Source organism: Penicillium nucicola (genome assembly GCF_028828085.1).
Source record: "Penicillium nucicola strain IBT 29836 chromosome Unknown utg000006l, whole genome shotgun sequence".
NCBI lineage: Eukaryota > Fungi > Ascomycota > Eurotiomycetes > Eurotiales > Aspergillaceae > Penicillium > Penicillium nucicola.
The window spans coordinates 1508035-1522425 of record NW_026643130.1 but is presented as its reverse complement, the minus strand read 5'-3'; the positions used below and the strand labels follow the sequence as shown (position 1 = coordinate 1522425).

At 47.4% G+C, this 14391-nt stretch overlaps 7 protein-coding genes across 7 annotated transcripts; 2 read left to right on the top strand and 5 right to left on the bottom strand.

Annotated features, from left to right (window-relative positions):
- Nucleotides 1–109: 109 nt before the first annotated feature.
- N7511_006579 (T6SS phospholipase effector Tle1-like catalytic domain-containing protein) lies at nt 110–1644 on the top strand (the record flags this gene model as incomplete). Its single annotated transcript, XM_057128956.1, has 3 exons — nt 110–287; nt 337–1257; nt 1319–1644. The coding sequence occupies 3 exons, from the start codon at nt 110–112 to the stop codon at nt 1642–1644; spliced, it is 1425 nt and encodes a 474-aa protein (XP_056983512.1).
- Nucleotides 1645–2508: 864 nt separating this feature from the next.
- N7511_006578 (glutamine-dependent NAD(+) synthetase) lies at nt 2509–5092 on the bottom strand (the record flags this gene model as incomplete). Its single annotated transcript, XM_057128955.1, has 8 exons — nt 2509–2715; nt 2783–2944; nt 2993–3165; nt 3229–3399; nt 3459–4150; nt 4248–4403; nt 4462–4870; nt 4939–5092. 8 exons carry the CDS (start codon nt 5090–5092, stop codon nt 2509–2511), a joined length of 2124 nt encoding a protein of 707 aa, XP_056983511.1.
- A 782-nt stretch (nt 5093–5874) lies between these two features.
- N7511_006577 (uncharacterized protein) lies at nt 5875–6980 on the bottom strand (the record flags this gene model as incomplete). Its single annotated transcript, XM_057128954.1, has 2 exons — nt 5875–6773; nt 6818–6980. 2 exons carry the CDS (start codon nt 6978–6980, stop codon nt 5875–5877), a joined length of 1062 nt encoding a protein of 353 aa, XP_056983510.1.
- An 885-nt stretch (nt 6981–7865) lies between these two features.
- On the bottom strand, nt 7866–8499 carry N7511_006576 (uncharacterized protein; the record flags this gene model as incomplete). Its single annotated transcript, XM_057128953.1, has 2 exons — nt 7866–7907; nt 7960–8499. The coding sequence occupies 2 exons, from the start codon at nt 8497–8499 to the stop codon at nt 7866–7868; spliced, it is 582 nt and encodes a 193-aa protein (XP_056983509.1).
- A 519-nt stretch (nt 8500–9018) lies between these two features.
- Nucleotides 9019–10218, bottom strand: pex20 (the record flags this gene model as incomplete). The annotated part of the gene is made up of 3 exons (XM_057128952.1): nt 9019–9141; nt 9242–10048; nt 10105–10218. The coding sequence occupies 3 exons, from the start codon at nt 10216–10218 to the stop codon at nt 9019–9021; spliced, it is 1044 nt and encodes a 347-aa protein (XP_056983508.1).
- A 295-nt stretch (nt 10219–10513) lies between these two features.
- On the top strand, nt 10514–11779 carry sec13 (GTPase-activating protein SEC13; the record flags this gene model as incomplete). Its single annotated transcript, XM_057128951.1, has 6 exons — nt 10514–10516; nt 10585–10629; nt 10713–10828; nt 10891–10921; nt 10993–11402; nt 11455–11779. 6 exons carry the CDS (start codon nt 10514–10516, stop codon nt 11777–11779), a joined length of 930 nt encoding a protein of 309 aa, XP_056983507.1.
- Nucleotides 11780–12028: 249 nt separating this feature from the next.
- On the bottom strand, nt 12029–14012 carry N7511_006573 (uncharacterized protein; the record flags this gene model as incomplete). The annotated part of the gene is made up of 7 exons (XM_057128950.1): nt 12029–12418; nt 12486–12586; nt 12658–12958; nt 13028–13475; nt 13682–13759; nt 13828–13902; nt 13969–14012. 7 exons carry the CDS (start codon nt 14010–14012, stop codon nt 12029–12031), a joined length of 1437 nt encoding a protein of 478 aa, XP_056983506.1.
- Nucleotides 14013–14391: the final 379 nt, after the last annotated feature.

Below are 14391 nucleotides of genomic sequence, written 5' to 3'. Positions count from 1 at the left end.
AATTCATGGTCTTTGTCTTCTTGGGCTACAGGTTTCCCTCTGGTTTTTTACTAAAACCTCATTGCAGCACTATAGACTTTCACTTGATCCTATTTGGTTCGAAATCGCTATGCCGCACGCATCCCAGGAACCAAATATACCAGCTTCAGCCTCTGGTCCCCGTCGAATTGTGCTTTGCTTCGATGGGACAGGCAATCGATTTCAAGGTAATGAGTCGGACACAAACATCGTGAAAATCTATCAAATGCTCGAGAGGAATTCGCCTGGTCAATTCCACTACTACCAGCGTATGTAACCACCCAGCCGACGTCAATGTGAAGCTCATATCTCTTCTAGCGGGAATTGGCACCTATGTCAAAGGTGAAAGCTCCAGTGGAAACCTGTTCACCATTTGGCCCAAGATCAAATCCAGCATTATCACGACTGTTGACCAAGCAGTTGGCTCCTCGTTTCGGAGTCATGTTCTGGCCGGTTACCAGTTCGCAATGCGCTATTACCTCCCTGGAGATCATATCTACATTTTCGGGTTCTCGCGGGGCGCATACACAGCTCGCTTCCTTGCAGAAATGATTCAAGATCTGGGACTTCTTTCTCAGGGAAATGAAGAAATGGTTCACTTTGCCTGGGAAACGTTTAGTAACTACCAGCAATCGCGCGCCAACGACCCCCCAACCGCCAAAGACATCAAATTGCAGAATTATCTGGAGGATTTCAAGACTACATTCTGTCGCCCAGGGATAGGGGTTCATTTCCTCGGTCTTTTTGACTGTGTGAATAGTGTTGGTCAGTTTGAAATTCCATTCTACCGCACCTCCTACAAATCGATTGTCAATCCAGCGGCTCACCATATCCGACATGCGGTGTCAATTCATGAGCGACGACTGAAATTTAAGCCGGCCCTTTTCCTCATAGATCAGGATAAGTATCCGGTAGATCTCAAGGAAGTTTGGTTTGCTGGAAACCACTGCGATGTTGGCGGTGGTTATGGACTTCAGCGTGGTCAGAAGCATCTCCTCTCCGACACTCCTTTGAACTGGATGATTCAAGAAGTCCTGAATTTGGAGGGCTCGGAGAGCAAGCTGTCATTCCAGACCCTCAATGTCGATGATGTAGTCAAGAAAGAAAATGCCTTCCCTGGACAAGAGCAGCCGGGGACTAATGCGTTCGATATTCGAAGAGAAACTAATCAGCCCCACGACACACTGCGATTTGGGTATGGAACGTTTTTTGTGATGGTCATTATGTGGTGGATTCTAGGTGAGCGTTCATTTCTTCATGCCTCTCATCTCACGGAAATGAGACTAATTGGTGCGCTCAGAATGTCTTCCCATTTTCACTCGTCTCGAATTAGAAAAAGGAAAATGGGTTCCTCGTCGACTCCCACCAAACCTGGGTGCCCCCCGCGATCTCCCATTGGATGCTGAGATCCATCAGAGCGTCAACGAAATGATTCGAGCGGGCATCTTGAAAGAAGAATCAATCCCCGTGCGAGGCGGGGACAACTCGCATCTGCCTAATGTAGCCAACATCACGTATGCATGGACAAGGATGAGGAAGAACATGGCGAGTCGGGCGATGAACGGGAAGAAAGATGGGGGTCTGAGAGCGCCACGGGCTATGGAACTGGGAGAGCGACCTTCCTAGGGCATGGAACTAATGCATAGATGAGCTATAATAACCTGTTCACTTCAATATTGCATCTTTTTATTTATCTGAACTGAATCATGTCTACAGTATGTTTCATACATTTAGTGGGTGATAAGCTATCAAACAGAACGCGTAAGACTTCTTCATAGGATCACCTAGCAAATGGCATGGCGAATCCTGATAGGCTTGGTTCTGAGTCTACAGCATCCTCTACAGCTCTATCTCACCAATGACGTGAGCTCGCTACCATCTACTGAATATTCAAGTTTGACACATGCATGGGCTGGATTTCGGTGGCTGGCGGAACGGGCCCTAAGAGCGAACTCGCAGAAATAATCACCAATCAGACGAGGCTCATAATCAGCTCAGCTTGGAGCAAAGCGGGGATTTGAAAGAAAAAGCAAAAAGAAACACTCCGCAAATGTTGAGTCTGAGATATTTTCACCAACGAAGTCAGAGCAGGAAGACTCAATGCATTGGGGCCAAGGGCACAACTCGCTTAGGCCCCAGCATTCGCATCGAAGCCACTCGGTTTTCAGCTGCGTCCACGTATTTGCTTTGGTTGCTTGGTTGATTTTCTGCACTCTAACTTGAGCAATGGGAGAAAATTCAACCTCCAATGTTGTTGAAGGTGTGGCTAAACCGTGAGTGTCGTTGTATGTCTACTCCCTTGGAATTTGACCACCGCGGAAGTTGTGCGAGGCTTTTTCTGTTGATATGTGCCCTTTTTTTGAGGCCTGGTAGTGCTTTTCGTATTCAGGGCAATCTTGATTCAATTGAGGTCTAACAAGACAAAGTCCAAGTTCATCTAAGTCATGGCGAGTGATATCCGCCGCATTGTACAGGTTTGTTAATCTAAATTCAGGCTGCCTTTTTGGTCCTCTTCTCCATTGCTTCGACACGAGCATCGATCTTCTGGAAAGACCAGCTCTCGAATCCGGGTGGGTACAGGAAGGGTCGAAGGTCGAATCGGTGATCGTCGGGCGAATAACTCTCGGCATGGTAGGAGGGTGTAGCAACCGTTTGCTTATGACGGTTGATCTGATAGAAGTGGAAGAACAGTTTGACCTACCAGCCAGTTAGCAATGAAATATTCGGACGGGGAAGGGGGGCGTGATGGATATTTATGGCTCACCTTCTCGCCAATTTCGCGTGGGCTGAGCTTGCCTTCACCACCCCACTCTTCGAGAAGTCGGAGGAACATTCCGAAGGGTCCGAGGTGGTTGACTTTACGCAATGTACCGAAGCGGGAAAGCTCCGCGTAGGTCATTTTCATGTCGACTTCATCGCTTTGGGTCTTTGAACGGTTAGTATCATGGTCTATACAGAGCGATGATCCACATACATAATCAGAAGTGATGGGCTCAAGTTCGGCGGTAGGCGTGGCATGGATGAAGTCTTGGAGAATGGGGAGATCGAAGTCTTTGGAGGCCCAGGCAATGAATCGCTTCAGGTCGACCTTACTGATAGATCCAATTGGGTTGAGATCCGCAGATGAACAATCGTACTTTGTCAAGTCTGTTTTGGAAGTCAGCGTACATAATTCAAAGATGGCTACCTCTAAAGATAGAGAACACTTACATCCGCGTAGACATTCATCTACGTTGGAGCTTCCAAGTACTAGCAAACCACCGCCTCCAGGGCGGTTTCTGACCTCACACAGCTCCTGGGCAAAGTAGTAGGCAAGCACCATCCTGGATCTGGCCTGGATATTTTGAAGAGCCAGGTTTTGCGTGACAGTTCCACCGTGAACTGTTGAAATAGATTAGTAGACTTTTCATTGAGATGAAGCAGCATAACTATATACGAACCTTTGAACTTTGGCTCAAATCCGGTGGCTTGGGTCAACATATTCTTGGTGGAGTTGAACATGTCATCAATATTCACATCTGTGTGGTAAGACCCAATCTTCTCAGATAGAATTCTGGCGCGGTCCCTTGTTTCCTTGCTGCTCTGCTTCTCCATTCCCATATAGCAAGTGAAAAAGATCTGGTTGCACAGCTCTTCAGCCGTCTTGGGAAGTTCAGTGGTGAAAGCCGCAATGCGCTTCGCATCTGCAATTACCTGCTCGTTTCCATCCTCGATAGCTTGAATGACAAGACGACACATAGAGAACACGATGGTGGCAGTCGCACAGCTATCAATTCCCCCAGATAGAGGAACAAAGAAGCCAGCGGCCTTGGATCGCCGGAGATAATCCCAAAGCCAGCATGCAGGTCCAAGGGCAATTTCTTCTTCGGGGAGATGATAGCGTGGTGGTCTGACAGGGGTTCTGCTTTGCACAAACACTTCATCTTCTCGTGATAGAGAATAATCGACTTCGATCCGTTGATATTCCGGGGCTGCAACCGCCTGCATGCCACGTGAAGGCGCAAACCTGAAGGCTCTCACTTCTTCAAGATCCACAGTCGCAACCACAACTTCAACCTCATTCAAGGAGAACTGGCTCGATTGACCTACGATATTGCCGTTGACAAATATCATGGCACAACCGTCATAGTACCTGTTTGAGATCAGTACGGTTCTTATTTGCAGTAATAACTCAGGGTGCCTGTCTGGATATTCTTGCAGGAATCCTTGGCAGGTCTGGGATTGCTCACAATCGATCGCCATCACATCCAAGTTGGTTGGAGTAGAGGTAGATACCTCCATTCTTGCGAGTAGCCTCTTGAATTAAAGCAATGCGCTCGTTGAGCTTTCGGAGAGAATGATGACTTCCACTGCTGTTTGTGAAGATCTCTACGCCATTGAGTCCCCTTTGGTCATATCAAGTTAGCATCTCAGAAATTATTTCAGAAAGAAAGGGTTACAAACATGTCGATGTGAGGACTGTTGGGTGTGAACAGCTCCTCGCATGTCTCGGCAGCAAGGCATGTATCAATGGTGGAGATAACAACGTCACCGATAGGAACATGACGACTGCCTTGGTGTTTCTGAATAAATGGGGGCAAGTAGTACTGCTCAACGTGTCTAGGTCTGTTCCATGGCGTGAAGAAGCGCATCTCGCGGAAGTTACCGTCGTTGGCAAGATAGAGCTTGGGCCGCAGGCAGAGGATCTTTCCATCCAGAATAATAGCACGAGCATTGTATCTACAGTTCCGGTGAAGAAGAGGAAGTCCAACATCTATCATGATACCATGCAGAGCAGGGTCTGTCAGAATCGAATAGAGGGAGTCCCATGAGTTATCGTACACTTCATTCTCCAGAAAGTGGTCGAGACAGCCTGTGTTATTGTAATTAGTCAAAAAAGCCAAGAAGACATAGATTACTTGTATATAACTCCAGACATACCGTAACCCGGAATCTCGAGCTCTGGTCCGACACGCAGAGTTGCACCAGCTTCCTTGGCCTTGATGATACTCTGCTTGATCCGCTTCAAGTTACCAGCGAAATCCAAGCTCCACTGATTCAGCGCACATGTTGCGAGGGTAATCAAAGGCGCCATCTTGAATATGAGACCACGATCAATGAGCGAAGTGGTCGAAAGTTGTAGAGCGATGACTGTGCACTTGTGTAGTGGGGTGATTAGCTAATCTCGCACCGATCCTATGGGATCCCAGATATACGGCAGTGTGTAGTCGCCATTAGCTCAAAAGGCCCGTGCCCCTATTTCTGCCATCAATTGTTTATTAATGGTGTATTTCTAAACTATATCCTAAGTGTACTGGCTCTGTAAGCTAAGTACCTTTTGAATGTAGAACTTCAAACTAAGAACTAATATATATAAACATATATACTAGGAAAAATTTTAAGGAACTAACTTATAAAGTAAATATATGAAAATAGACATCGTATAAGAGCTTATAAGGGAATAGAGATTCCCATAAAAACGTATAGAACTATGTAAAATAATAGAAGATTTCTAAAAATATCTTCGATTTTAAGATATAACAAAGAAGTAGCACTCTCTTAGCACTCTCTCAGTTCTCTCTCTTAATTCTCCTGTTTTCTCATTAATGTAAATGATCCTTTCGCTAAAAGGTGAAAGAAAGGTAATAACTGTAGATACTCTACCATCATTCTCTAATTTCTCAGTTCTCATTCACATGAGTGATCCTTACCTTCATAACTCAAAATGTGAAAGAGAGGTAATAACTATAGCTAGTAACCTATTCATACGAAGTAGTAATATAGAAAGATTGAAGGCGATATAGGCACTGGCCTTTCGAGCTAATGGCAGTTGCACACTGCCGTTCTCATCTGCTCAGTAGATCGAGTTGCCACCCACTAATGTTCGGTACTTGAACGAGCTGTTTGTTTTGAGTAACTCGCTCCTTTACGAGCCTTCACGCCTGCCCTCCACCACTCCAGCCCGGAAATTTCGCTATCATGCTCAGTGGTCTTTGCATAACCTGCCTTCCTCAGAAACGGACTATCTAGCGACTTCCAAGGCAATTTATCCGTCGGACGAACAAAATATAAAAGCCCCAACCGGTCCATATGCACCTGGTCTTTTGGTGGTGCCATGACCCGATGTAAGCCACTCTTCAGATACCCATTCGTCAGAAACTGCAATGCATCGGCAATGTTCACTGCCACAGTACCGGCGGGGATCCTTAAATGCTCCCAGTCCGCCTGCACTCGCTGCACTTGCAATGCTGCTATTGGTTGTTGGAAGAGGAACGTCAATGTGCCTTTGTCTGTATGGCCGCGTAGGTAGTAATCGTCAAACATCTTGTTTTCCTCCGGCGCCCGTGCGTGGTATAACATGTACCGGATGGAGCTATCACATTCGTCTTCATAGCGGTTTCCATTCACAAATTGATCTTCGGGCAGTTCAAGCATAGTGGCAAGAATTCGTAGGAGCTTGAATGAAACATTTTCATGCATATGACGAGAGAATCTCTCGATCTCAGCTGAATATTGCTGGATAAGTTCCGGTTGCGAGCGTTGGCTTTGAGGGATAAACTTGAAAATACTGTAGAATTCCAATGAGTCTCGCAACCCTGGAAACAAACTCAGGGTACCTAGTGGCCGGTAGCCATTGTAATTTCCTTGATGTAAAGGTGCAAGGTGTCTCAGTCGTTCTTCCAATGGCAGTTCAAAAAAGGCTTTGGCAATGGCAAATTGTAGGTCAATTTCATTCTGCGAGAGGCCAATATTGGTAAGATAAAAGAAGCCTCTATCTGTCAGTATCCGTTGAGAAGTTCATGGAAGTGGAGAGAAATACCAAAGTCATGCACGCATTCTTTGAATTGGTTTGCTATTCGATCCCTACCTCCGGGACGATCATATTCAGAAAGATCAATAGTAGCGACTTTTGCATATTCCACTGGTGATAGTGTCAGAATCGGAGTTCTCATCAACAATGATATGATTACTGACGCGGACATTTTGTTTCTGGTGGATGTTCATACTTCGGCAGAGGAATCCTCCAGACAGGCTCGTCATCCCAGCCATCCATTTGCAATGTGATGTTTCCTGTGAATCAAGAGCGTAAATTAGAAGATGTTGTTCAAGCTAGATCCCCAATCCCATTGCCACCAGATCAATACCCCATAAATACAGTGGGTCAACAGTGTTCCACACGCGACCAAGTCTAACCATTTGGGCTGCAAGCGTGTCAATGAGATCCACAAGAGCACATCCCTCATTTGACCTGCTATACCCACGTCGCTCAATATGAGTCTTTGTTCTCTGTTATTGGAAAGCCCCCCGCAGGAAAAGTTGCCATGATCATCGGGGCTCAGGACCTCCTCACCGCTATTTGGGCCAATTTACATGTATAATTCAATGTAGAGCCCCAGGGGTGTTAAGAATTAGGTAAATTGTCAGATTTCCCATAGTAAATAAGAAAAACTTCGAAGGTAGTCAAGAGAGCTGCCACTTTGGTAGTACAATTCTCCTTGACACTAGTGCAATACCAACCCTTCTTATTGGATAAATTTGATTTCATTGGAATTCTGGCTTACCAGGGAACAAAATAGCATTGATATTTCTAAAGAGTAAACTGAAGACCGAAATGTCAATCGAATTCATAAGTCATAAAGCGATGGAAGCTTACACAGACCACCAACGTTAAAAGAAAATAACTCAAGTCAAGCATCTAGGTATACAGGGGACTAGAACAAAGCAATGTGACACTGGATTTATCATCACCTGCCAACACATGACGCTAAAGGAGATACTTGAAGAAAGATTGCCAAAGCCAAAGGATTAAAATCCAAACACCAAAATGAAAATAAAGAAATGAAAAATATTGATTTTGAATCTCAGGACTAGGTGCGAAGGCGAGTGGATGGAGGGCATCCGGCGGGCTCCTGTATCAAGTCAGCAGATGATTCATGTCGTTGTGAATAATCATAACCACACCGATGTTGCACGACGCTTATGGCCAAGATTCTGTCTGACCGCGGGCGCCTGCGTCTTAGGCTGGGGAACCTTAGCCACGTTACCCATACAGATTGTGTTGTTTCGACCATCAATCTTTATGCCGGCATTGAGGTCAACCTCAAGGGTTCGCAGGTTACCAGACATATCGCAGAGTGCGTTAACACGGTTCAAAGCATCAATAATTGCAGTCACAGTTGATGACATATTCGTGTGTCGTGGAGTAGGCCTGTTGGCGGAGCAGGAGTCTGCTTCGGTCTGCGTTGCAGCCCGAGTTGCTCCAGAAGGTACGATGACTGTATTGTCCTCGCCATTGACAGAGATGGAGTTGTCAATTCGAATGATGATAGGGCCAGACTCCTCTTCTTGATTGGGGTCGATGGCCATGACGGTTCTTCCGTCAGGTAGACAGGCTGACAAAGTATATGCCGGAGGTGGAGTAGGTGGAGGGTTGTTGCGGTTAGCTCTCACCTCTGCAAGCTTTTGGAGCTGATGACGAAATGAATCTGATGGAGGAAGCATGATGGAGGCAAAAGAAGTGGGAGTATGTGAAGGTGAGAAGGGGAGAAGAGAAGAAGTCAGGCTCAAAGTTGGAAATTTAAGTCAGATTTAGAGGTGTCTATTGTTGGTAGCAATTCAATGGGCACAATAGGAGGATATTCAATAGGCGACCAATCAGAGACCAGCTTTGGCCATTGAGTTGCCTAATCGGTCAAAGTCAATGGAGGCTTGTCGCTGAATAGAGATCACGTGCTTGCTATTGTTCGTGGGTATCAATAAAATATGATGCTGCGCCCCTTTGTACTCAAATGCCCTGGAGATCTAGTGTATAAAGTGTGATTCCAAATCCTTCCTCAAAGGGCATGGGGTCATGCGCCTGTCCACTAGTCCCTGGCTATGAATCAAGCCTTCATACAGGGCGTTTGTGTCACCAAAAGAACCGGCCCGTAAATCTTTGGTTCCTTCTTCGGCTGCCGGGGGGTCTCTAGTGTCTATACCGTCTGGGCAGGAGCAATGCCTGGTCAGGTTCTGCGTTGTTTCTCATAGACGTTTGACGTCGGTCCCTGTTGGTAGGGGAGGCTCCTTACTGCTTGGGGTAATGGCGGGATCAGGGTAGGGTTGGCCCGGGTAATATGGTCCACCTGGGTGAAGAGACTGCGCCGTCTGCACCAAAATTAGCAAGGACAAACGCCCTCGTAGATTGTCCAAATTATACCGGTGTTTCTGTCGTCCGACATCCAAACCGTTACGGGTTGGTACTGACTTCACGGAACTCATCCCCTTCAACCTCCACTTCCCGATCTCGAATTCGGCGCATCAAGGCTAAGAAGTTGCTTTGTTGGAATTTCGTGCTTTGTTCATTGCGGACGCTATCAAGCAGTTGACCGGCGGTCCGGGCAAGCTCATCTGCATCTCGGGCCCGTGTTTGAGGATCTTCCTTGTCGCTCTGAGGAATGAGGTCCGATCCAAGTCGGATCTGTTCTTGCGCGATGGGTTCCACGGCATCAACTTTATCACTATCCAGAGTCTGCTGAGTATTTTGCCGGGTGAGGTCGGCCCCCTGTAACTCCATGTCCGCCCTTGCCTGGTCGAATGCAGCCTCAAAGGCCGATTCGTCAAATTGCTCCATAGGCTTCTGTTGTTCGGGCTGCATAGCTTGCGGGGGTTGCAGCTGATTCATGGCACCATACATCGGGTAGCTGGGCGCAAAGGATGCCTGGTAGCCACCAAGCATTTGCGGATTCTGCTGAGCCTGGGACATAGGTACTCGTTGATGTTGGTTCATAAATTCATTTTGCCACCCGCCATGTGCTGTAGCTGGTGCGATATTGGGTCTTTGTAGTTGCGATACAGGGTGCGAAGGCCCTGAGATCTGCAAGTTCTGGAAGTCTGACGCCCAACTGGCATTCGCCGGGTGATGTACAGGGTGCTGTGCAGTATAGTGCTGTGCTGGTCCTCCAAAATGAGCCGGGTGTTGTAGATCTGGCAGTGCAGGACCGGCGGTATTAGCTTCGAATGCGGCGAACTCCGGGTCAAGTATTCCTTCTCGAGGATTCTGGGATCGGAACCCCTGAAGAGCTGAAGTTAGCACTAATCAACCCAAAACGATCTCTAATGATCACAAACCTGGGTAGGTGATTGTTTAGAAGATAGCCGATCTTGCTGAAGGGTTCGATCAACCGATGTATGCTTCTGGAAGTTCTGAAGCGCATTTGACGGTCCACATAGTGCATCAGCCATGATGACCGTGATGATCAGCAAGAGATTATTTCAGTAGAATGATTAGTGCAAGAAGGTCCTCCAGTAAGCAATAAAGAAACAAATTTGGTGACAGGAAGGTGAGAAGATCAGAAGACAAACCGAGATCGTGGGGTTGCCGATGCTCGACCGAGGCCCCGGAATCATCACGTGTCCTGAGTCAGCACGATAAGGATAAGCGGATTCAGGCCAGTTGTTTGGCCCATACAAACAGGGAGTTTCTAGTCCCGCTTCTCTCCTCTACTTTTCATTGTTTGTCGCTTCTGATAACCACAAAATGGTGAGTGTATTTATGTGTATAACTGCCATTCTACCCCAATCGCCCTGCTAACAGCTTTAAAACTCCAGGCTTCCGCTCAGGTGATCTCGAACTCGGGGCACGAGGAGATGATTGTATGTGCTTGGAGATTCCATTCAATTGACAGCTCTAGGTGTCGGCTGTGGAGCTTTGGCTGACAGAGCTTCCTGAATTATAGCATGATGCCACCTTGGATTACTACGGCCGCAGATTGGCAACATGCTCTTCCGACAAGACGATAAAGATCTTTGAAGTTGAGGGAGAGTCACACCGTCTCGTAGAGACACTGAAGGGGTGAGCTAGCGTGGTGAATTGTCGCAGTCCATAATTTGGTTGCTGATTTGGATATTTGATAGTCACGAGGGCGCAGTGTGGTGCGTCGCATGGGTAAGTAGTGGCCCAAAACATTAGCCATTGCGCTCCGCAGCCAGACTAACAGTGTCCTCCTCTTGCTCTAGGCTCACCCCAAGTTTGGCACAATTCTTGCATCATCCTCCTACGACGGAAAGGTCTTGATCTGGCGCGAACAACCCCAGAATGCTACCTCCCCCGCCAGTGGCAGCTCATGGACCAAGGTCTTCGACTTCTCCCTCCACACTGCTTCCGTGAACATGGTCTCCTGGGCTCCCCATGAGAGCGGATGTCTCCTTGCTTGCGCTTCCTCCGATGGCCATGTTAGCGTGCTCGAGTTCCGTGACAACAACTGGACCCATCAGACCTTCCACGCCCACGGAATGGGTGTCAACTCGATTAGCTGGGCTCCCGCCGCCTTTGCCGGTAGCCTGATTAGCTCCAACCCCGGACCCGGTCAACAGCGCCGTTTTGTCACTGGTGGCAGTGACAATTTAGTCAAGATTTGGGACTACAAGTATGTTTTCTGGCTTGCAATTGCTTTATCGTATATACTGATTATTCCGCAGCGCTGAATCCAAGTCTTACAACCCTACTCAAACCCTCGAGGGTCACTCGGACTGGGTCCGTGATGTGGCCTGGTCCCCCAGTATTCTCTCCAAGTCCTACATTGCCTCGGCTTCGCAAGACAAGACCGTTCGCATCTGGACCTCTGACGCCTCTAACCCTGGCCAGTGGTCTAGCCAAACTCTCGAATTTGATACTGTTCTGTGGCGTGTGAGCTGGAGTCTCAGCGGTAACATCCTTGCTGTAAGTGGAGGCGACAACAAGGTCAGTTTGTGGAAGGAGAACCTCAAGGGCCAGTGGGAGAAGGTCAAGGATATTGAAGAGTAGTGGCTATTTCTTTTTCATGTTATCTATTCCCTTCCTCGACGCATAATTTCTTCTCGCCTTTGAACTAAAGGACACGCTACTTTTCACTAAATCGGTTTTATGGACCGGATAATCTAGACCAAATCACAAAGAGACTATCCAAGATTTGTTGAAATCTCCGTTTCTAGTCCTCTTCTCTTTCTTTCTCTTGCCAGGTGCCCCTATCTAAGTTCAAGAGACGCTGTACCCTCTCCAGTCCCAATTTACACATCACAGATCCCAAAAAATGAAGGGTCCGCGACCAGTCTCGTTCTTCATGTCCACCCAGCGTCCCAGCATTAATCGTCCCCCGGGTATGATGAGAGCCTCGTAGCAGTGCACCCACTCATCACCAGCCAGTTTGCTCTGGAAGGTCGTGCTGGTATTTCCTTGGCAGATGGTGAAGCAAATCCGTTTCCATCCACCGATACCACCGTAGGTTGTATGTATGTCCTCGGTAAATCCAAAGACAGTGTTCTCCTCCTCGCCAGGGGGCCCATGAATGCCCTGTTTGCCCTGGAAGTACATGCGGTCTGTCTCGGGCCCAACCGGGGGCGCAATCATGGTGCAGACTTCCGGCCAGAAAACATCCACGCCGGGCTGCGCTTCGATTTCGAGATTCTAAGCAAGGTTGCGGCTGAGCAAGATTCTTTTCACTTTGTCTAAGTTGTCTAAGTTGTAAACTAACCATGATGTCAATCATATCCACGTGGTTCTCCATGTCGGCGCATGTTTGTCGGTTGAGCTGGGCGAGTTCCTCCAAAGAATCTGGCAAGGGGTGTAGACAGGCTAAGGAAAGAGCGATCAAGAAATTAGTTTGTGTCATGAATCATGCTCATGAAGTTTGGTTGATATCTCACAGTACAAGCCCAGCCACGAGGCACTCAGATTGCTTCCATCCTTTGGGTCGGCCTTTCGGACACCAGGCTTCAAATGTGACGGAAGAGCCGCGAAGGTCTCGTAATAAGTAAACTCTGACTCAGTCAACAAGTGGCGTTGCCAAAAACTCCGGATTTGTAGCAGTTTGTCAAGGTTGAGTTGAGTCTTGTCGATATAAGGCATGTTCAGTTGTTCATCGAATGAGTAGATGGTGGCCAGATTGTAATGATCGCGGTGACATGCTCGGGTGATATCTAAGTCAAGTGCAAGGGGAGTCATGGCCTGTAATGATTAGGAATTAAAAAAATGCTTCATGGTTCTGTCCAACGAAAAAAGAAAAAGAAACCTTACCAGTTGGAGGGCGAAGAAGAGCTCAGATGGGTTTTCTTTTTGGAGACATTTGAGAAAATTCATGGTCTTGAGAGACTCTCGAAGTCGGAATAGGGTCTTCGAAGAAGACTCTGGCTTGAGATGAGCCGTAATGGCTTCCTCGAGCATCGTCCGCATCACTTCCATGCACATATGCTGGCGGTCGTCTTCCTTTTCCGAAAAGTTGATACTTGCATTGAGAACAATAACTCGAATGAGATACTCGTTTCTGAACTCTGTTGAGGGTCGAACGGATAGAATGTCGTAGCGTTTGGCGAACAGGTTTCGCCAGACTGCTGACTCCGAAGCATAGACTTGGGTCCACATTTTCTTGCATGCCTGAGAAAAGTGAAGAATGTCTCTGTCGGTTGGGAGAAGAGTAGCAATTTGTTGGAGAATCTTGGTTTTGGGAATGAGCCGAATATACTGTCTAGTAGAAGTCATGCTGAACTTACTTCGTTGGGAAGGCTAAAAATGGTCTTTGGAACACCAGGAGGGTTCTGCGGGGCAGTTGGCTTTGGATAAGCTGGCATAGGCATTTTTATGGCTTTCATATCGAGAGTCGTAGTTCTGTTCGGCGCCAGGTTAAAAAAAATGGGTTGAAATATGGGTTGGTGGAAGGGCCATCCAACATACGCGTCTTGCGCGATATCTGGCTTTGGAGTAGCTGGAAGCGGCATTTTGGTATTGTTCATATCGAAGTCCATTGCTCTGCTCGAATTTCACGTTAGTAAAACGGGGTGAGGTATGGTGGAGGTTGGTACAAGGTCGATCCAACATACGCGTTTGGCGCGACAGCTGGGTTTGGAGTAGTTGGCAGAGGCATTTCGATGGCTTTCATATCGGAGGCCATAGTTCTGTTCGGCGCCACGTTAGTAAAATGGGGGTGAAATATGGGTTGGTGGAAAGGCCATCCAACATACGCGTCTTGCGCGGTATCTGGCTTTGGAGTAGCTGGAAGCCGCATTTTGATATTGTTCGTATCGACGTTCATGGCTCTGTTTGATATTCACGTTAGTAAACGGAGTGAGGTATTGTGGTGGTCGGTACAAGGTCGATCCAACATACGCGTTTGGCGTGACAGCTGGGTTTGGAGTAGTTGGCAGAGGTTTCTCGATGGTTTTCATATCGAAGGCGATGATTCCTTTCGATGTTCACGTGAGTAAGAACGGAGTGAGGTATGGTAGGGTTGGTGCGTGGTCATTCTGTCATACGGGCGGAAATAGGGCTAGCACCGGTCAATGTAGATGATGGCACGAGATGAGCGCAATGATGAAACGAAATTGTATTGCATGAATTTAGGTTGGTCAACTCAATTTCATTTCAGCTAGGGTCAAGATAATCTA